Source organism: Cetorhinus maximus, chromosome 16 (assembly GCF_964194155.1).
Source record: "Cetorhinus maximus chromosome 16, sCetMax3.hap1.1, whole genome shotgun sequence".
Lineage (NCBI taxonomy): Eukaryota > Metazoa > Chordata > Chondrichthyes > Lamniformes > Cetorhinidae > Cetorhinus > Cetorhinus maximus.
In genome coordinates, this window is record NC_135894.1 from 74,455,008 (window position 1) to 74,476,868 (window position 21,861).

The 21,861-nt window shown below is 43.6% G+C and overlaps 1 protein-coding gene across 4 annotated transcripts in view; it reads left to right on the plus strand.

Annotated features, from left to right (window-relative positions):
* LOC144691708 (uncharacterized) overlaps positions 1–21,861 on the plus strand; it is a 371,588-nt gene that overhangs the window by 92,404 nt on the left and 257,323 nt on the right. For all 4 annotated transcript variants that reach the window (XM_078560070.1, XM_078560071.1, XM_078560072.1 and 1 more), the window contains one exon: positions 17,314–17,490. In XM_078560070.1, the coding sequence (XP_078416196.1) occupies positions 17,314–17,490 (177 nt within the window). The remainder of the gene's footprint in view (positions 1–17,313; positions 17,491–21,861) is intronic.

Sequence of the window (21,861 nt, forward strand, 5' to 3'; positions counted from 1 at the left end):
AATCCCCTTTGCCAGTTCCCAGGTAAGATTTGGGCGGCAATTGCCCAGAAGTGCAAGCTTCACTTGGCCAATTGCCCTGCGTTGGGAACCATCCAAAAATGCAATTTAAATTGCCAACTTTGGATGGTTCCGACTGTGTTACATCAATAGTTACCCAGAAAAAGTTAGAAGGATTAAATCCGCTTCTAACTTCTGGTTATCCATGGTACAGACCCATGGGACTCACGCCACACCCTTACTGCAACCCCCTACAGGATGCGCCCCCATATCCCCGTCTCCTCCCCCTAACGGGACTCACACCACACCCCCAAACCCCCAGGGGACACCCCCAACCCCCAACTACCACCTTCATAGGACACCCCCAACCCCTCCTGGGGGGTTCTCCCACCCCTTGACTATGCCACCCTCGGGTCACCCCCAACCCCACCGACCCCTGAAAGGTCTCTCCCACCCCCCTGACTATCCCACCTTTGGGACGCCTCCCACACTACCGATCCCTCATGGGACTCTCCCACCCGACTAAAACCCTGAGGGATCTACCCCCACCCTCCGACTACCCAACCCATGGGACTCCCCCACACCCATGAAACCCCCCCCCCAAGGGCCTATCCCATTCCCAACTACCCCCACATGGGAATCTCCCACACCCACGGACTCCCCTCACCTGCATGGGACTCCTTCCCCACCTCCCACCCCCTGCAGGCCCGACTGAAGTCGATCCAAGGTCCAACCCCCACTGCAGTGAGGCCTGCCGCCCCCCCCTCCCCACACACCTAAAGGCCCGGCCCGGCCCGGCCCAACCTGAGGCCGACTGCACCCCTGACCCCGTGATCCCCGACCCCCAACCTCTCCAACCTCAGACCCCCAACCACCGACTGTCCTCCCACAACCCAATCCTATCCACGTACCTTAAACAATTACCTTCTCCCTGGCCTGTCAAGGACCGTTAAATTTCAATGGACCTTTAAACTTACCTGGTTTACGGCAGATAGTGCCGTAAAAAAGGGGGGCGTGGCCTCCTTCACTTCGACTCAGCTGCACTTTGACACTGGGTCCTGGGGCCGCGCTGCACTGCCTGGATCTCAATTGGTTTGCGTAGCAAGGTTGGGCGAGATAGGATTGAAAAAAAATTAAGGTAAGAAAGTGGGCGCAGAGTGGCAATCTGACGCTGACTGCCACTCCGACAAAGTTCAGGCCCTTCAGCTTTTCAAAACATTATTTGCACAACCTTCCACTGTAGTAGGAATGAGATTTGTTGGTTATAGAACCTGTCTGTTAGCCCTGGTGGCAGTGATCAAGATGACTGTCTGTGGAAAGTGTGCTGGGATGATACATGTATGCAGAGTGAGTGGCAGACTTTACCCAGGTTTTCATGTAAATTGTTTCCCATGATGTTGGGGAGCTCAACATTTTGAGAAATAGTGCAATTTTTTAGAAAAGAATTAGAGTTGCAACAATAAATCTTTAATTTTGACATCAATCTGTATTTTGATACTTGTTAGTTTTTTTTGTCTCATTGTGTTCCTGTGAAACACCTTGATTGCTTGTAGTTCGAGCTGTGACTCGCAGGGCATTGCTGGGACTACAGAGCTGCTGGCCAACCTGATTGGCTGACAGCTGTCCAATGTGGCACTTCCTCCTGAGAAAAGGGGGCAGAAGTTTCACCTCAAAGCAATTAATGCTGCTTCCAGTTAACTTGCTGCGGGGCAGATGTTGGGATCGTGAAGAGGCTCCCTCTGCCCCCCCCAACGTTTTAGCCGGGAGGGGCGGGGACTAAGGTGCCTGGTAAAATCCAGCCCCTTGCTCCATTTTACTACATTAAAGGCACTATATAAATGCAAGTTGTTGTCTTGGTAATTTAAAGAAATGCTGCGAATTGAAAATCACACAATCAATTTCTTTTGCTTGATAAACAAATATGTTAACAATTTCGTTATGAATAAATATTTTAAATTATAACTTGTAAATGTTTCATAGTGGAATGTGAAAGCCTTGACCAAAATAATTCTGGGATTTAGGATTCTTAAACCATGAACAGCCACTCCCAAAACTGGATATGCTTTTGTTGGGAAGAGAAGCTTGAAGCTGCCGCTATCATACAGGTCTTAATATGTTCCAAGGCATAGGGAATATAGATCAAACAGCCTTTGGCTGTGAGTACAAACTCGAGGACACAGGCTGCACATGAAAAAGACTACGAAAAAGCAAGGAACTTTGAACAAAAGAATTATTTGAATAACATAGCTGATAATATCTTGTTTGACAAGCTGTGCCTTGCCTTACATTGCTATTTGCAAAAATGTTAAATTCTTAACAGTCTTTATTTATTAGTATTTTGTCAAAGGAATGTAAAATACTGTATATAAAAAAGGGTTGATGATAGACAGTTTGAATGAAACTGTGCATTTTAATTGATGCCATACCAAAATGTTGAAAGCTGATTTTGAGGGGTGGGTCTATATGGGAGATGGTCTTCAACATGTACAAGTGCAACGTCTTGCCTTTGGGGGTTGAGAATTTCCCAGGCATGTTTATAATGAGGGATACTTATTAAAGGTTACAAGTCAAGAGAGAAATGCATGGTGGTTATAGAGATGGGAAAGAGGGTTTCAGGATGATATCAAAACAAACCAATTCTGGAAATGCTCAGCAGGTCAGGCAGCATCTGTGAAGAGAGAAGCAGTGTTAATGAGCTGAATTTTACCAGCCCCCAGGGGGTGGGGGATTGCCTGTAAAATCATAGAAACCCGTGTCAGATCGGTTCCCCAACTATGTCGTCGGTAATTTTACCAATGGCGGGACTGGAATCGGACAGGCTGCCCATCCCAGAGAGGTGGGTAACCAATTTGCAGGATTATAGGTCCAATTAGGGGCCATTGAACAGTGCCATTTGCATTTTGCTGTTGGTAGATCAAGCCCCTGTGCGTGAGGAGACTGTCAGCTAGATGGACGCAGTCGCCCAGTGGGAATCCGGTGGTGGGGTGAGGGGGCTATTGGGCGAAGGTATTATGAAGGAAAGAGGGGGCAAGACGCCAGGGAAGGCACCCGCCCCGCAGTCCCAGTGATTTCCCTAGATGGGTTTCTCTTCCAGCACTTGGTCCTTCACTTTTCTTTTAAGATTTATTTTCCCTACGCACTGAAGGCAGCAGGTCTCCAAACTGCCTCAGCAGTGACCAATGCTTCTGGTGGTACTGCTGTGGCTACTGGCCCTTTGATTGTGCTGGCAGTAAATGGGGTACTTAATAAGATGGCAGCCCCAGTGGCAGCCAATTAGGGGAAAGGTTCAGGCGAAAGTCCCTCCACCCGCCCACACTTGCTGCAATATACATATCCTGCTGATTTTGGGACTCTCTTCCAATTGGCAAAATTTAGGCCAACATTTCAGGACAATTACCTTTCATCTCTTGCCTTACCTGCTGTATTTCCTGATGTATTTAAGATTTTCAGTATTTTCCTTTGTTTTAGAATTTTAGGTCCTGTTGCTAGAATTGACTATATTGAGTATAAAATATAGTGCTATACAAATCCTTGGTCCATTTACACTTGGAAGGTTGTTGTCCACTCTTGGTACACAGCGAAGAATATCAAGTCTCTGAAGAAGGTACAGTGAGGAGGAGCAGATTAATATCAAGTCTGCGAATCTATCCTCATCAGTACAATCTCTAAGCATTGTGAATATTTGCTTTGGGAAAACATGGCCTACTTGCTATGTGACTGCGGTTTGTAAATGATGTTCAGAATGTTCAGCACCATTCACATCTCCTCAGACACTAAAGCAGTCCATGTCCAAATGCAGTAAGACCTGAACAATATCCAGGCTTGGGCTGACAAGTTGCAAGTAACATTCGTGCTACACAAGTGCCAGACAATGACCATCTCCAACAAAAGAGAATCTAACCATCACCCCTTGACAGTCAATGACATTACCATCACTGAATCCCCCACTATCAACATCTTGGGGATTACCATTGACCAGAAACTGAACTGGACGAGCCAGAGAAATACTGTGGCTACAAGAACAGGTCAGAGGCTAGGAATCTTGCGACGAGTAACTCACATCCTGACTCCCCAAAGCCTGTCCACCATCTACAAGGCATAAGTCAGGAGTATGATGGAGTACTTTCCACTTGCCTGGATGAGTGCAGCTCCCACAACACTCAAGAAGCTTGACACTGTCCAGGACAAAGCAGCCCATTTGATTGGCACCCCTTCCACAAGCATTCACTCCGATGCACAGTAGAAGCAGTGTGTACCATCTACAAGATGCACAGCAGGAATTCACCAAGGCTCTTTAGACAGCACCTTCCAAACCCACGACCACTACCACCTAGAAGGACAAGGGCAGCAGATAGATGGGAACAGCACCACCTGGAAGTTCCCCTCCAAGTCACTCACCATCCTGACTTGGAAATATATCGCTGTTTCTTCACTGTCGCTGGGTCAAAATCCTGGAACTCCCTTCCTAACAGCACAGTGGGTGTACCTACACCACATGTACTGCAGTGGTTCACGAAGGCAGCTCAGCACCACCTTCTCAAGGGCAACTGGGGATGGGCAATAAATGCTAGCCCAGCCAGTGAAGCCCACATCCCTTGAATGAATAAACAAAAATGATAAAGAGATTGATTCAGTACAGTTGGATAAATTATTTGAACTGAATATGGATTGTAGGACTAAAGGTTATGAGTATAAAATTCTAAAACAAAGACTTAGGTTAGATACCAAGAGAGTCTTGTCCTCTGGAACAGACTATCAAAACTCGCGGCGGACATAAATTTGCTACTATAATAAAAGCAAAATACTGCAGATGCTGGAAATCTAGAACAAAAACAAAAATACCTGGAAAAGCTCAGCAGGTCTGACAGCATCTGCGGAGAGGGATACAGTTGATGTTTCGAGTGCGTATGACCCTTCATCAGAACTGAGACATTTAGAAATGAGATGAAATATAAGCTGGTAGAAGTGGGTGGGACAGGAGAGCTTGATAGGGGGCCAGTGATAGGTGGAGGTCAAGAAGTGACTGCCAAAGATGTCATGGACAAAAGGACAAAGGGGTGTTGATGGTGGTGATATTATCTAAAGGATGTGCTAATGGAGACATTAAGGTAGTAAGCAGGCAAGCTAGTGGCAGATGGCCCTAGTGGGGGTGAGCTAAAAGATGGAGATGAAACAATAGATCGAAATAAATTTAAAAATAAGAGGGAAAAGAAAAAAATATAGTTGTAAAAAAATTATAAATTATTGGAAAAGGGGGATCGGAAAGGGGATGGGGATGGAGGAGAGAGTTCATGATCTGAAATTGTTGAACTCAATATTAAGTCTGGAAGACTGTAAAGTGCCTAGTCGGAAGATGAGGTGCTGTTCCTCCAGTTTGCGTTGATCTTCACTGGAACATTGCAGCAGGCCAAGGACGGACATGTGGGCATGAGAGCAGGGTGGTGTGTTGAAATGGCAAGCGACAGGGAGGTCTGGGTCATGCTTGCGGACAGACCGAAGGTGTTCCGCAAAGCAGTCACCCAGTCTGCGTTTGGTCTCTCCAATGTAGAGGAGACCGCATTGGGAGCAGCGAATGCAGTAGACTAAATTGAGGGAAGTGCAAGTGAAGCACTGCTTCACTTGAAAGGAGTGTTTGGGCCCTTGGACGGTGAGGAGGGGGGAAGTAAAGGGGCAGGTGTTGCACCTTCTGCGGTTGCATGGAAAGGTGCCGTGGGAGGGGGTTGAGGTGTAGGGAGTGATGGAGGAGTGCACCAGGGTGTCCCGGAGGGAACGATCCCTGCAGAAAGCCGCCAGTGGGGGTGAAGGGAAGATGTGTTTGGTGGTGGCATCATGCTGGAGTTGGCAGATATGGCGGAGGATGATCCTTTGAACGCGGAGGTTGGTGGGGTGATAAGTGAGGACAAGGGGGACCCTATCATGGTTCTGGGAGGGAGAGGAAGATGTGGTGGCGGATGCGCGGGAGATGGGCCGGACACGGTTGAGGGCCCTGTCAACCACCGTGGGTGGAAAACCTTGGTTAAGGAAGAAGGAAGACATGTCAGAGGAACTGTTTTGGAAAGTGGCATCATCAGAACAGATGCGACGGAGGTGAAGGAACTGAGAGAATGGGATGGAGTCCTTATAGGAAGCGAGGTGTGAGGAGCTGTAGTCGAGGTAGCTGTGGGAGACGGTAGGATTGTAATGAATATTGGTGGACAGTCTATCACCAGAAATGGAGACAGAGAGGTCAAGGAAGGGAAGGGAAGTGTCAGTGATGGACCAAATGAAAATAATGGAGGGGTGACAATTGGAAGCAAAATTAATAAATTTTTCCAGATCCAGACGAGACCATGAAGCAGCACCGAAGCAGTCATCAATGTACCAGAGAAAGAGTTGTGGAATGGGGCCTGAGTAGGACTGGAAAAGGAATGTTCCACATACCCCATAAAGAGACAGGCATAACTGGGGCCCATGCGGGTACCCATAGCCACACCTTTTATTTAGAGGAAGTGAGAGGAGTTTAAGGAGAAATTGTTCAGTGAGAGAACAAGTTTAGCCAGACGGAGGAGAGTAGTGGTGGATAGGGATTGTTCGGGCCTCTGTTCGAGGAAGAAGCGGAGAGCCCTCAGACCATCCTGGTGGGGGATGGAGGTGTAGAGGGATTGGACGTCCATGGTGAAGAGGAGGAGGTTGGGGCCAGGGAACTGGAAATAATTGATATGATGTAGGAGGTGAGAGGGATCACGGATGTAGGTGGAAAGAGACTGGACAAGGGGAGAGAGAATAGAGTCAAGATAGCAAGAACTGAGTTCCGTGGGGCAGGAACAGGCTGACACAATCGCTCAGCCGGGACAGTCCTGTTTGTGGATTTTGGGTAGGAGGGAGAAGCGGGCTATCCGAGGTCGGGAGACTATGGGGTCGGAAGCTGTGGAGAGGAGATATTTCATCTCATTTCTATATGTCTTAGTTCTGATGAAGGGTCATACGGACTTGAAATGTCAACTGTATCCCTCTCCGCAGATGTTGTCAGACCTGCTGAGTTTTTCCAGGTATTTGTCTTTGTTCATGAATTTGCTACTGTCTGCTGCAAGGAAACTGAATATATTTCTGATTGAAGGAGTATTTCCATTTATCAAGATGGATTTTCTAATTATCTGCGATAATGCTTTGGAGAGTAACAGTCACATTAAACTTTGCTTGAATGCCTTGGGAGTAGGAAGAGAGATTCCCCAGAACTTTTTCTCAGTTGCCAGTTTTTTCCCCCCTTTTTGACACCTTATAGGGTATTTGTGGTTATGGGATTGGTTAGGGGGGTACCTATTTGCTTTGAGTGAATGGGCCTGCTTGGAATGATTGATGCCTATTCCTGTTTTTTTGTATGTTATTGTGATAGAATCATCCTTTAATCAATTCACCTGCACCAAACAACATAGTATGGCAGGATTGTGTTATGAGGCGAGACTGAGGAAACTAGGCCTGTATTCTCTGGAGTTTCGAAGAATGAGAGATGATCTCATTGAAACTTACAAAATTCTTACAGGACGTGACAGCGTAAATGTAGATAGAGTGTTTCCCCTGGCTTGTGAGTCTAGAACCAGGGAACATAGCCTCAGAATAAGGGGCAGGCCTTTAAGACTAAGATGCAGAGGAACTTATTCACTCAAGAGGGTGGTGAATCTTTGGAATTCTCTACCCCAGAGGGCTCTGGAAGCTCAATCATTGAGCATGTTCAAGACAGAAATCGATAGATTACTGGATACTAATGACATCCAGAGATGTGGGGATAGCTTGGGAAAGTGTTTTGAGGTGGATGATTAGCCATGATCGAATTGAATGGTGGAGCAGTCTCAATGGGCCGAATGGCCTACTCCTGCTCCTATGTTCCTATTAAGTACTTAAATGGAATTAGAATTTTGAATGATTTTCCTGTCATATTCTACTCACTGGAACCAGCTCCACATTTTTTCTCATTATCATGTCAAGTTAATTCAGCTGCCTGTGGACGAAGATAGAACACAGAACCACATTTGCAGAAATTACAAGAATAGAATTGCTTTGAATTGATTCCAGGGTAAAAATGTTTACACATGATTTTGCATTTATTAATAATTCTAAGTGAACTTATTCAACAACACAGAAAAAGCTATAATTATAATCCAGATTTCAGTTTCGCTAGTGATTGATACCACGCTCCTCATTGCCTTTTTCACCATGTTCTTAAAACTTAAAAATAAATATTTTCTGACATGAATATTGTAAATTGAAAACCAAAACTGATGAAGCAAATGACCAGATTTTTACTTTTAGAAATGATTTTACTTAAAGAAACCAGAAAGCATTTGCAATGCCAAAGTTTCTGATGGAATTAGTGACATTTTAAAATTCTTAACAGAATATGCATTAAAAATGTAGGCCGGGATTTAACATGGGCGATGAGGTTTCGCACCCCACCTCCCCCACCACTGCCACCCACTCATGTTTTTATGGTTGCTTTGGAAGCAAGCAAAATATTTGTGCCCAAGTTGTGGGATGTCAGTGCTAGAGAATACAGAATTTTTGAATCCAGTATTAACACTTATTGGTTCAATACCTGGAAATGGTACAATGCAAATGTACCATAACACCTGTCTCACAGGGACCGCACTCCGACTGTACCATTCTGTCCTTTCCATTTTCTACATCAGCCTTTATTGGGGCATCTTTGAATCAGATTCTCATTTTAATGACAACTAATGAAAAACTATAGGAAGATTTGTGCTGAAGATTTGTACCAATTTAAAACCAGGTTTAGACTTTGAGTACTGCCATATCACCAGTCCAGGCTGAATTCAAAACTCATATCACTGAGATGAAAGATCAGCATTCCACCACACTGCAACATTATATCCACTATTACTTTTTTCCAACTGAATTACATTTTTCATATTCTAATCTTTGAAGCTGTCAAGTCACTTTCTGCATCTATGGTACAAATTTGGGTCTGTTGTGGATATTTAGAGATTCAGTAGGATACGATTAGCTAGCCTGGGAATATCAAGTGAGGCATTAGAATTCATTGGAAGATGGTAGCTGTTGAGTAAAGGGTTAACATCAGAAGCATACATGATACTGATGTAATAATGTCAGATCACATGACTGAGAAGTAAGGGAGATCTGGAAGGAAGAGAAACTCCAACCTGTTGTCTTTCAGACAAGGTGTTAAAACTGGGGCAAAAAGAGAATTACCTGGAAAAACTCAGCAGGTCTGGCAGCATCGGCGGAGAAGAAATCAGTTAACGTTTCGAGCCTTCATGGCCCTTCGGCAGAACTGAAGCATAGTTAGAAGAAGGGAGAAATATAAATTGGTTTAAGGTGGGTGGGGGGGGTTGGGGGGTGGAGAGAGAGACATTGAGGGTGTGGTGATTGTGGAGATGAGCAGATAATCAAAAGATGTCAGGGACAAAAGGGTCAAAGAGGTGTTTTGTCTGAGAAAAGTGCTAATTAAGAATGGAAGAAACTGGGGCCCTGTTTGCTCTCTCAGGTGCGTGTAAAAGACACACTTTGGCACTTTCAGAGAAGAACAGAGGATTTACTTGGCAGTATTTATCCCCTGGTCAACATCACTGAAACAGATTATCTGGTCATTATCATCTTGCTATGGCTGCTGCGTTCCTACATTGTAACAATAAATACACTTTAAAAGTACTTAATTGGCTGTAGAATGCTTTGGGACATCCTGAGGACGTGAAAGGTGCTATGTAAATGCAAACCTTTATTTTCAAATGTTTCCACCCATCTCATTTCTTAAAACCTACCTCCTTCGCAAGCTTTTATTTTTTTCTTCCTAATATTTTTGCTCTGGCTCTGTGCCAATTTTTGATTGATTACTCTCTTGGGAAACACCATGAGCAGATTTCCTCTGTTAAATATGCTATGTAAATGCATGATCTTGTTTTGGTTGCTGAAAAAAATGTACACCCCCCTTTTGCTCAGTCTCCATCCAAATTCTTTTGGGCAGGGAAACTTCTAAATTTACCCTGATTGTTCAGTTTATTTCCACTAAATGCCCACAGGTCAGTCTACAATATTAGAGTAAGTGCTGGTACTATCAGTATTTAAAATTTTATAATTTTCAAATAACTTACTTGTGATTCATGTTATTGTTTCTTACAAGAATTTATTATGAAACAAGCATGATGCTTAACAGTGTGGAGGGGAAAAATCTGAAAAAAAGTTAGGATTTCAACAAAAAGCTTTGTTGAGATCAGAAGCAAAGAGCAACAGTAAACATTGCTTGAATATTCCATTAAGTTTGCAGTGTGACGACCAAGTCATATGTTTATAATTAAATTTACATTTGGAACCAATGTGCATTTAGGCTACAATTTCTGCTTACAAAGCTAAATGATTTAAAATCACAAAATTTATTAAATTAGTAAGGGATAAATTACAAACAGTAAAAGTAGGAACTTAATTCCTTATTTCATGTTTCTTGGTATATTTAGTCTTTTTCCAAGACTTATGTTTTTCCACTTTAACTGCCTTTGGAAGTAATTTATCTACAATGCTTAATATCAGACTAGAGAATGGAATGGTTTACATTCTACGCGTCTTTTAGTGACTCAAAAGTGGTTAATAGACTGGATTTCAAGTGGCATGGACTAGATAATATTGATTTCTTTTTGTCACTCCACTTTCGCGGTCTACCTTCTGACGCTCTCCTTGAAGTGCGAGAGCATTGAATTTAATGACTGGAAGGAGCTTGCAACCAGTTGTTCAGAATGGCGACAACTTGTGCATTAGGCTGCATCAGACTTTGAGTCACGACATCTTGATGAGGCAGGGCAGCGGCAGAGAAGGAAAGAAAAAGAAGCAAATCCAGCACCCCAGTTCCCACTACCTCATGGCATGTGCTGCCCATGTGTCCAACGATATGCAGGTCTAGAATCAGCCTCTTCATTGGAACATAGGACTTAGGAGCAGGAGTGGGCCATTCAGCCCCTCAAGCTTGCTCTGCCATTCAATAAGATCATGACTGAACTGGTTGTGGTCTAACTGCACTTTCTTGCCTGCCCCCCGTAACCTTTAACTCACTTGTCTACCAAAATTCAATGACCCAGCCTCCACTGCTTTCTGGGGAAGAGAATTCGATGGACTGAGGGCCTTCTGAGAGAAAATAATTCTCCTCATCTCCGTCTTAAAAGGGAGACCTCTTGCTCATAAACTATGTCCTCTAGTTCTAGTCACCCCCACAAGAGGAAACCTTCTCCCTGTATCCACCTTATCAAGTCCCCTCAGAATTTTATATGTTTCAATAAGATCACTTCAGTCACATGAAGTCCCATGGCAGAAACTCACGACCCTGAGTGGAGGTCATCCTCGAATCGAGGGACAGCCGTCACCAATGTTGGATGGAACGCTTCACTTCTACAAGGTGTTCCCCCAAATGTGCTGGGAAAAAACTTTCAGAACACTATGTTTGAATCTGTGACTTTCTGGTCAAGTAGCCACCTCATAATTGACCACAAGGTTATGCATTCTGTGCTATCAGCACCAGACCTAGTGGGGTTAATGTGGTATCGTTCCAGCAAAGAAATAATGTACATATGCCTCACAGTTAGTGAGTTCTTTCATTTTTATCATTTTTAATTACTTGATTTTTCTTCAAAATAATATCCATTTTGATTTGAAACACATTTTTTTTTAAATCAAAAAGTCCCTCAGCTTTCAAAAGGTCAAGAATGCAGCTGCTTTTGGAATGGGTACCATTATCACAAAAAATCTATTTGATCTCTGTCTTCACTTGTAAATTCCAATGATGTAAATCTTGACGAAACGCACCATTGTGTTATTTGTTTGTGCTCTTCCCATTCCCCTTCACTGAATAAAACTGCCTCACTAAAGCCTTTTTCAAGAAGACCATTCTCCTTTAGTATAACCATAATGGAATTGCACAGCTCATTGACTGTTAATTACCAGCAATAATATGCTCATTACTGGCATTAGTGAAGCCATTGATGCAAATCGGAGAGACCATTAAAGCTCATAATGACCATTAAGCTTTAACAAAATGTGATCGTAATGATAAAACTCAGTGCTTGACTTGTGATTTTAAGAAGTCTGTAACTACTTTGTTGTGTTGGGCCAAAGATCCTATAAAACTATTTGACCCTTAAATTGCAGATTTGAAAACATTCCAGTCGCTTATGCTACTGGGATGCTTGTGATTGATTACTGTGTTCCTTCAACAATGGACCATCTGAGACCAGGAAGGTGTTTATCGGCTGATTGCCAGCCATTGACTGCATAACTGTACAATTGTTGTCATTGTTAGTTTACAAGAAATGTCACAGTAAAATAATTGAAAGTCAGTGTGTTATAGTTTAGTGGTTAGAACTGAACTACATTAGGAAAGTATATATTTTATTTTCATTCTTAACAATAAAGTAATATTGTTAAATAGATTTTTAGAGATTGACAATAATTTGAATCAATTAGGAAGGCTTTGGAAACTGAAATCTGTTGTACAGGATGATTGCACATACCTTAACTCTGATGTCGAAAGTAGAATATGTCCCTTATGAGAACTGCAGTTGTTGAATTAATTAAATATTCCAGAGACAACAAGGTTTCAAACTCTTGAGCAACTTTGCTTTCTTAATACATTTTTATGTGAATGGCATCCATCATTTTCCAAAGCACTGTAAAACCTCCGGGACATTTGCAATTATGGAGTTTAAGGAGAGGAAAATTACTTCCAACAACACTCCTAATTTGACAGTTGAATCTGCTTTAAGGTGGAAAAAAAGCTTACAAGATTTTACATTTGCTTTATTCTGGGGAGAAAAAGTAAATCTTACTCTTTTAGAATGAAGCATAGATGCATTTAAGGGGAAGCTCGATAAGCACATGAGGGTGAAAGGAATAATAGGATATGCTGATGGGCTTATCGATGAAGTTAAGGTGAAAGGAGGCTGATGTAGGGCATAAACATCAGCATAGACCTGTTGGGTAACCTGCTTAATAGCAAACTGTTAGATGACATAAAATGTAATTTCAGTGAAGCAATGAAGTGACAGTAAGTGGACCTGGAGCAAGCCCACACAGCAAAAGGCAAATAATGGGCTGAATTTTAAACATGCCAACCTGCTTGCAGTGGGGTAGGGAGGCAGCAGCGTATCGGGACCCTGAGAGATTTTGGAATGGGTTTTTCCATAACTCTTTAACTGAGCCATGGCATTAGCATCCTACTTCTGGGCTCCCTGATTAATCGGGGTGGGCGTGAACATGAAGTGCTCTTGACTGTTGAGACCTAAGTATTTAAAGTGAACTCAAGTGATGAAGACTTAATGAGGGAAGGCTGCCACCACCTGCCATTCTCCGAGGCATCCCTGTTCATCATAGTGCATGCTATAAGGTCCCACAGAGACATCTTGTTCTCAGCAGATGGGAAGAAGTGTGCCTTTCAAATGAAGTCAGTGTGGCTGGAAGTAGCTGAGGAGGTGAACAGCAGGAGTGTGCATGATAATCTTTCCATGGTTATGTGCCAGCTGGACGTGAATGCAGTGAAATCCCTATTGATTGACAGAGACTGCTGGCTGTTCTGAGGTGCCTTGATTGCCACATGTGCAATCAATGACTTTCTGTGGGAATACAGTCAAAGTAGCAGATCTAAAGCCCCTCTCATTCTGACTGGCCTCATCAGTAGGTGACCACTGGCAATCATGATATTGGTCACCTGGGAGGTGCATCTGTGGGTAGCAGATTGTGAAGTCTTGCAGGAGGCACCAGCAGATTCCTGGAAGGAGCTGAAGTGAAGAAATTCAGGGCTATAGTGACCCTGACGGCCACTGGCAATGCATGCCCACCTGGTCCACTTGGAAGGAGGTCTTCTTCCTGCATAAGCTTCTCCATGCTGCTGAGTGGGAAGTGCAGATCAAAGGCAAAAAAGTCCAAAGTCGCAGAAATCAGCTCCGAAGCAGAAAACACACTCTCAGAACAAGTCCTGTGCGCAAAGACCTTTCGCTTAGGCAAAGAAGCAGCTGTCAGATCTCAGTATTTAAAAACTTTCTTGCCTGTCAATTGCTCAGCCTCATTAATTCCTGGTGTCTCCTTGACTTGCTCAAACTGGTGAGTTTCAGACAACCTGTGAAGTTAAGGCCAGAATCCAAAGTTAAAAATTCAGTCAATTAGCTTTTAGCATATGTCAATCGCAGACCCTGCCTGTGCCATGGGTGCCCACAAATGCATATGAATTAAGTTCAGAAGTCAGTAGGCTCCTGCCAGCTTTCTGACATGCTGGCACTTTTTGCTTCTATAACCACCTGCATGCACTGACACCCGCCTACCCTGACAGGTTAAAATTCCCCCAATAGGTACATTTGAAGAAGAGGAGGAGATAAACTGCATAAGTATGAGGTCTATAAATATCTATTTGCGAAAATAAAAAATTATGGAATATACCCGCCAGACCTATAAAGAGAAAACATGAATATTATCTAGGGCACTCTCTCACCATTTGCCCTTCCCCACTAGAACCATGTTCGGATGAAGGATCTACACCACAAAATGTCAACCTGCCTTTACTATTACCTTCAGTGGAATCAGACGGCTTCATATACTGAACCCAATACTGCCTGCTGAAAAGGAAATGGGCAATACAGCTAATGTCTGAAGGTGCCAAATTCATTGTTTGAACCAGAGGGCTGCACAGTGTCAGGGAGAAAGATGAGACGCTTTTCCTGATGCATGCACCAAAGTTGGACCAAAGGAAAAAGTGGTCCAACTGGAAGTAGAAAGAGAGTAAAAGTGGAGAGCCAGAATGAGCTCAGGGTCAGATTACTGGCCAGATTGGAGGTGTTCAGCAAAGCTGTCTCTTAATTTTTGCTTGGTTTTGGTCATCGTAGTGTAGAGGAAGAGGAGGCCTTGTGGTGCAGTGGGTAGCATCAACCTGCAAATCCTTCCATGTAAAGGTGCATGTTGCCACAGCAATGCAGACTCCTTTGATGGGACTGGTTGGCTCAGTTGGCTGGATGGCCAGTGTGAATCACTTGGTGCCAACAGCACGGCGTTCGATCCCTCTTCCCGCTGGGGCGGATTCAGGACCTGTCTCCTTGCTCTACCCATGGTGGAGATCACCCTGTTACCCACACTGTGGGCCAGACCTGACTTTAGGCAGAGAACTGAAGAAGAAGAATGGGGAATGAAGAGTCAATGATGGACATGAAGGCGGTGTTAAGGGATATGGGGCAAAGATGGGTGTCTGGAGTGTGTTCTCAGATCAGCTAGCATCTCATGGAATGGTGGTGGAACATGCTCGGAGGCTGAATGGCCTACATCTATTCCTATGAAGGATGTATGGAACATGGAAGCACTGTTAATGGATTTTTCAAGATCAGAGTGAGATTGATCTGAATATATTGAATAATAATGCCCTGTCTTGGAAGGTGAATAATGTAGATTGTAAGATTGGATATCATTCTAGAATTTTGCTGAGTTACCTTGGGAACAAAGGAAAACCTTCACAGCACCTTCCCTCAAGTGATTAAAATAGTTGAGTAGAGTTAGTGACAGTTGAGTAGAGTTAGTGACAGGAGAAGCTATATGTATGCTCAGTACAAGGAGGGAATGGTGTTAATTGTATAAGTTTAGGTTAAGTGTCTACAAGTGGGGGGGCATTCATTGGATAATTTCATGTTGACATACGAAGAGACATTACGCAGTATGCACCAATGTGTTTGAGGCCTTCTGCAACCGGTGGGTATGACAGGGGCTGGAGTCCATCATCGGCTCCAGGAATGCTATTTTAACTTGATAAGTTTCCTTTGCAGTTTTTGTTTTGTTAGAATAACCCAAAAGTGCCCTTTTAAGGGTTGTTCATTTGTTTATTTGTTTAATGGTTTATTCGATTGCTCAAGAGAGCTGGTGGTGGGCTGTAGGGTTAGAAGCTATATATTCGTAATGTCTCACTGTGAATAAATCTAAAACTGAGTAAAGATTGACTTCTGATCTCCTTCATTAATTGGCTGTAAGAAGCTTAACAAATGGTCTTTTTTTTGTTTCATGATCTCTTACATTTATAAGGACAGCCAGTGAGAGAGGTACAGCCAGTGTGTTCTTTCTATCTACGATACCATACTTGATTTTGATGTGCTTGATACTGACATTATGAGACAAATGGAAAGCGTACTGCATTCTCAACCACTGGTATTTTTCACAAGGATGAGTTTTGTTTTAGGCATAAATCCTGCTCAGGATCCTGTTTTTCTTTGACAGCGGCAGACCTGAATGCCGCACATCACCTTACCTTGAGCTATAGTGACCCTTGATCAGCCCTTCGTCAGTGCAAATGATGAGCTTAGATGAAGCGGGTTGATCTTGGACTTCTTGAGGATTAAATTGGCTCATTTTTCTACACCACTACCTAAGGCCCCGCAATGACAGCAGCAAGCTTCTGTATGCGCCTGACCAGAGGTGGACCAAGGAGAAACAAGAGGCATGCTTTCCCCTGCCTGAACCAGTTAGGTTATTTGCATATTTAAATAAGGGGCCTAAGCTTTGCTTCAGATTCCTTCTGCAACTTTGGATTGCCCCTGATGTCTCCTTCCAAGACCCCCCCCCCCCCCCCCCCCGCCGCTGTGTCTCTCTGACCCTGTGATCTGAACTGATCCCTTACCTGCGTGAGCTTTTAACACAGTGCCATCTTCAGTACAATGTAGTCCGAGGCTCAACATCCTGGGCTCCTTGGATCTCATCATTTGTGTACAGGGCAGTAATCCTGCAAAAGGATCTCCTGAGTTCAATCCCACATTTATTACATGCTGTGTTGCCCTCCAGCTCCAAGATCTCAGCAGTCAGATCAAAGATAACAGCCAGATAAATGGAAGCTGCTTCCCTGATAAGTTTTACAGTGGTGCAAAAATTGTATAAATTCTTGACTTGGATCTCTAACTCCAGAGGGGAGCAGTGCAAGTGCCCAGGAGAAGGCAGTCTTGTATCACGTGAGTTTGGCAGCGCACAAACTATGATTTCAGCATGATGTCTGTGAGGTTTAAAGAGTCCTCCTGGACTTGTTATAAGCTAGCCAGAACTAATTTAAAGGCTCCTGCAGTCTTCAGAAGACTGGGTTATTATCTTATCTATGTTGATTGTTGCAGGCTTCAGGCAACATTAGCTTTAATATTTCCCTTGATTAAGTAGATATGTGCAATAATTTATATCTGGTTTATTTATTTCTTTAAGGTAGTGGGTGCACATGCCTATATTCATCTCTCTATTCTCCTGCCTCAGTGGGATAGTTAAGTATTTTTTGCAGGATTCAACAAATTTTCTTTTTTTTCCTTTCTGATCTATCCCCAGTTAAAAGGCAAAGCTTAAAAGTGCGGATTACTGCTAAGGATGACAGTATTGTATTGCAGTACCTTAGCTCCAGCCCTGCCATCAAACTTCAAGGTTACGTTCTTGGATATGGCGGTCGACACTCCAAGCAGAACATCACATTGCCTGACAATGGAGATCCACTTGAGGTTGATGTTGGTAAGAACCCTAAGCCATATGTTTCCACTTAAAGCATGGAAAATTAAAACCATATGCGTAGCAGTACAATGACATTTTACAAAAGAAATGTGCGCTCATCACCTCTCCCATTATACCATCACATTTCCTTTTCTTTTGGCATCATTCGGACAATACGTTAAAACATTACTTGGATTTGACACTTGATTGATGAGGATAAAATTACTTAGTGGGAAACTCATAAAGAAAGTGACAAATGATTTCTATTTCCTTTGTGTTTTAGATGACGCAAATCCGCATAAAATGCATTTAACAACATTGAGTTTTGAACTTAGATTCAGATTCCTTACTATGATAATCAAATTATTCTTTGCTAAGGAAATTCCCTTTGGTGTTTAATGCCTGTTTTTCTTCTACTTGATGTGGTTTTCATGAATAGATTCAAGAAAACACTCCCACAAAACAAATGCTAAAAATGTACCCAATCTGCAAATCAGATACAAAAAGAGAAATAAGGAGAGGGAAAGAAAAATAGATTAAGAGAGGCAGAAGGGAAAAGTTAAAAAAAAATTTAAATGTTGCATTTTTAATGTATCCAACAATAGCTAAAAGGAGGAATGAGTCTCCCCTGGAAAGACCGAGGGTAATGCTTTAGGGACCCAGGTTTGAATCCCACCACGGTAGGTGGTGGAATTTGAAATTAATAAAAATCTGGATTTAAAAGCCTAAAGATGACCATGAAACCACTGCTGATTGTTGTAAAAACCCACTTGGTTCACTAATGTCCTTTAGGGAAGGAAATCTGCTGTCCTTACCTGGTCTGGCCAACAGCAATGTGGTTGACTCTTAAGTGCCCTCCGAACAAGGGCAATTAGGGATGGGCAATAAATGCTGGTCTAACCAGTGACACCTACATCCCATAAATGAATATTAAAAAAAGTTAATTTTCAGTGATTCAGGGTAATGCCTTGGCTATAATTAACATTTAGCTTATTTAACATTATTAAATGAATCTCTCATGGCTAATTAAGGCTTAACTAAATAAGCTGCAGACCTTAATTGGCTGCAAAACAATTTCCATGTGCCACTTAAGACAGACGCTAACTTTATGTGACAAGTTTGGTTCATATCAGCTGTGCAAGTACAGCAACACCATGCTGATCAGTGCATTTTAGTGGTGAGTCAGACAGCGAGATACAGTTTTTGCAAAGCTAACCACAGAGCTCGCAACTCAGACAGCAGCTTTTGATTTCCACATCTGCCCTTTCCTGAAGTTGCTGTAACATTTGCATATAAATAGTGTTGTTATTTTGACAACAGATCCAGGGCCAATGTTTCTCTAAACCAGATGTTCAGAAAAGCACTACACTTTGTCTTACAAATACCACTGAGTCAAAAATTCAACCAAGATGATGAAGTGCTGGATTATCCATTTATAAGGTCCACACATGTTCATTTAACCTTCATTTGGCAGGTGGATATTTTCAAATTAAGCATTCAACATTAAAGTCCTAAAACCATGGATTTCCAGCTTGAGGAACTATCGTTTTCTGATTGTGCATATTCGCTCAATCCATACTGGCTCATGTTGAATTTGGCTAAGGAACTCAATAAAGGCATTTTCTTTGAAAAGCACTTTGTAGGCCTGCAACATCATCTCAAGATATTTGTTCAGTGATCAGCATTTTCTGTTTTCTTTCATTGTTAAAAGTGGCAACACTGATTTAAGAAGAATATACAGAGAGAGGATGCCCTGGAGGACTGAATCTATTTAGTTAGAGTTAGGAAATAATAGAGGTGCTATTATATTACTGGATGTATTCTATGGGTCACCAATTATTGTAGTGGGAAAGATTTAGAGGAGCAAATTTGCAGGTAAGTTACAAAAGGGTACAAAAACCTATAGGCCAGAATTTTACGCTCCCCTGGAGGCAGGTTAGTTTGCAGGGGCGGGGATGGGGTAAGATTGGGTGGCAGTAGCGTTCTGCCTGCTGCCTACCTGCCCGGCCCTCCTCATGAGTATTTTACCCGTGGTGGGGGGTGTAGGGTGGCCCACTCATGATGGGCTAATTGAGTCTTTTAAGTGGCCTCTCAAGAGGTTCTTCTCACTGCTACTGGCGTCTTACATGCGGCAGGGGAGGCTGTGATGTCTAGACCGCCCATGAAAAACCTGGCGAGCCTTGTGGCCAGGCTGGGTGGGATGGTTGCCTTATGGTCAGGTAGCCTGTGTCCATTGGAGTCCTCCGCATGGTATTTCACCCCCTTTGCCCTCATTTCCTCTCCACCCACCCTGTCAATTTAGGCCTCCCCACACCATCCTCGTCGGGGCCTGTCAGCCTGGATGTACCCGTAAGTCCAGGCTCCATGCTGCTCCTCTTCAGGAACTGCCTGCAGTCCCAGCAGTTACCACCGCTCCTGGTAGTGCTATGGGGACAAGAGAGCTGCTGCCATTTGACCCAATGCCAACTCATGTCCCTTCCATGCCAATTCACCCAGTACCCACTATGTAGATAACCTGTGACAAGTGTGGAACTGCTGAGAAAAATAAACACCCATTCAGAAATGTTCTTTGCAAAAATCTGCTGTCCTACACCTTTTAAAAGTGTCAATCCGAGTATCAGTAACAGAGGCTTCAAACACTTTGCACCTCTTAATCTTGTCCGAATAAACGTTGTCAAAAGAGATCACAGAACAATGTATAGTAACTACTTAAAGATGTCAATCATGCAAAGTCAACAATTCACTTCAGTTGTCAAAAAAGATTACCTGCTGAGTTAATGTTTTTCTTGGTCTGGGCTCTCTGCCAAGCATTCATAATGAGGATACGTCCACCTGTTGCCATGAGTTGGCCTAGAGTTAGCATGGAGAGTATGGGAGGGTCATGAGGAGTGACTGCTTGGTGGAGGGGGGAGGTGTGTGTGTGTGTATGTGTGTGGAATGACTTGGCATGGAATAGATGAGGAGACACGGGAGCGGCTGGGAGACATGGGTAAGGCTTTTCAGCCTTTCCTTTCAAAATGTTCCTGAAGTCAGACTATGGTTCATGACTCCTCCTGAGGGGTGATGAACCAAGAGTCATGGAGAAGATGGCCTGACTGCACAAAAGTAGTAGAGGACTTGGAGATGTCTACCCCCCGCAATGGAGCCAGCCAGGTTAGGAGTACAGGGTGTTGGCTCACTACCTGCACACTTATCCTGCTGGCAAAAATTCCTGGCATCGGCCTGGGGGTGGGAATTCTGGAATTGGGTCCCGCCCACCATTTTGAAAAGGCTCCAGAGTCATCCTGACCCTACAAAAATCCAGCCCATGGAGTCCAAAAACTTGTAAGTTATGATGAACCTTTATAAAACACTGGTTTGGCCTCAAATGATGTTTTGCGTCCAATTCTGGGTGCCACACTTTAGGAGGGATGTGATGACTTTAGAGAGGGTGCAGAAAAGATTTACTGACTGGTTCCAGGAAAAAGGGGCTCCAGTAATGTGGATAGATTGGAGAAGCTTTGGTTGCTCTCGTTAAAGAAGAGAATCTTTAGAGGAAATTTGATAGAGGTGTTCAAAATCATGAGGGGTCGAGGCAGATGAGATAGAGAGGAACTACTACCATTGGCAGCAGAGTCAAGAATTAGAGATCATAGATTTAAGGTGATTGGCAAAACCACTCCCCAATCATCAGAGGGGTCATTCTGCCACCATGAAAATGCCAACAGCCTCGTAAAATAGCCCTTAATGGGTTATTTGAATTTTAAAATTTGCTTCCTACCTCTTTGTCAGGGGAAGCCTATCCAAGTTGGTCCTGCCGTTGGCAAAATGGGAAAAAACTTCTTTACGCAGTGAATGGTTACAATCTGGAATACACTGTCTGAAATGATGGTGGAGGGAGATTCAATTGTGATTTTCAAAAGGAAAATACTTAAGTGCCTGAAGGAAAACATTTGCAAGGCTATGGAAAAGGGCTGGGGGGGTGGTGGGCGGCGGGGATGGCAGTAGTTGGACTAGCTACATTTCTCTTGCAGGAAGTCAGCCTGGACTCGAAGGGCCAAATGACCTCCTTCTGTGCTGTAATCAATGCCATATTCCATGGGCAGAATTTTCCCAAAAAGGTTGGAGTCCCAACGATGGCCAGAAACGTGTGTCGGCAACACACACGATCGGATGGCAGGACTTCCCCCTTGGTCTTACAGGCAACAGCTCATGAATAAGCTGCTGCCAGGGTTGCCGTCCTGTGCAGAACGACCACCCGCCCCCGTAAGCTGCCAGCCCAATCAGAGGACTGGCAGTTCCGCACCTAAACAGCGCCACCAGGAATGATGTCCACTACTGAGGAAGGCAGGTGCCCTACAGCCTACACCAGGTGGGACGAAGAAACTTTGAAAATGCTTGAAAATTATATTG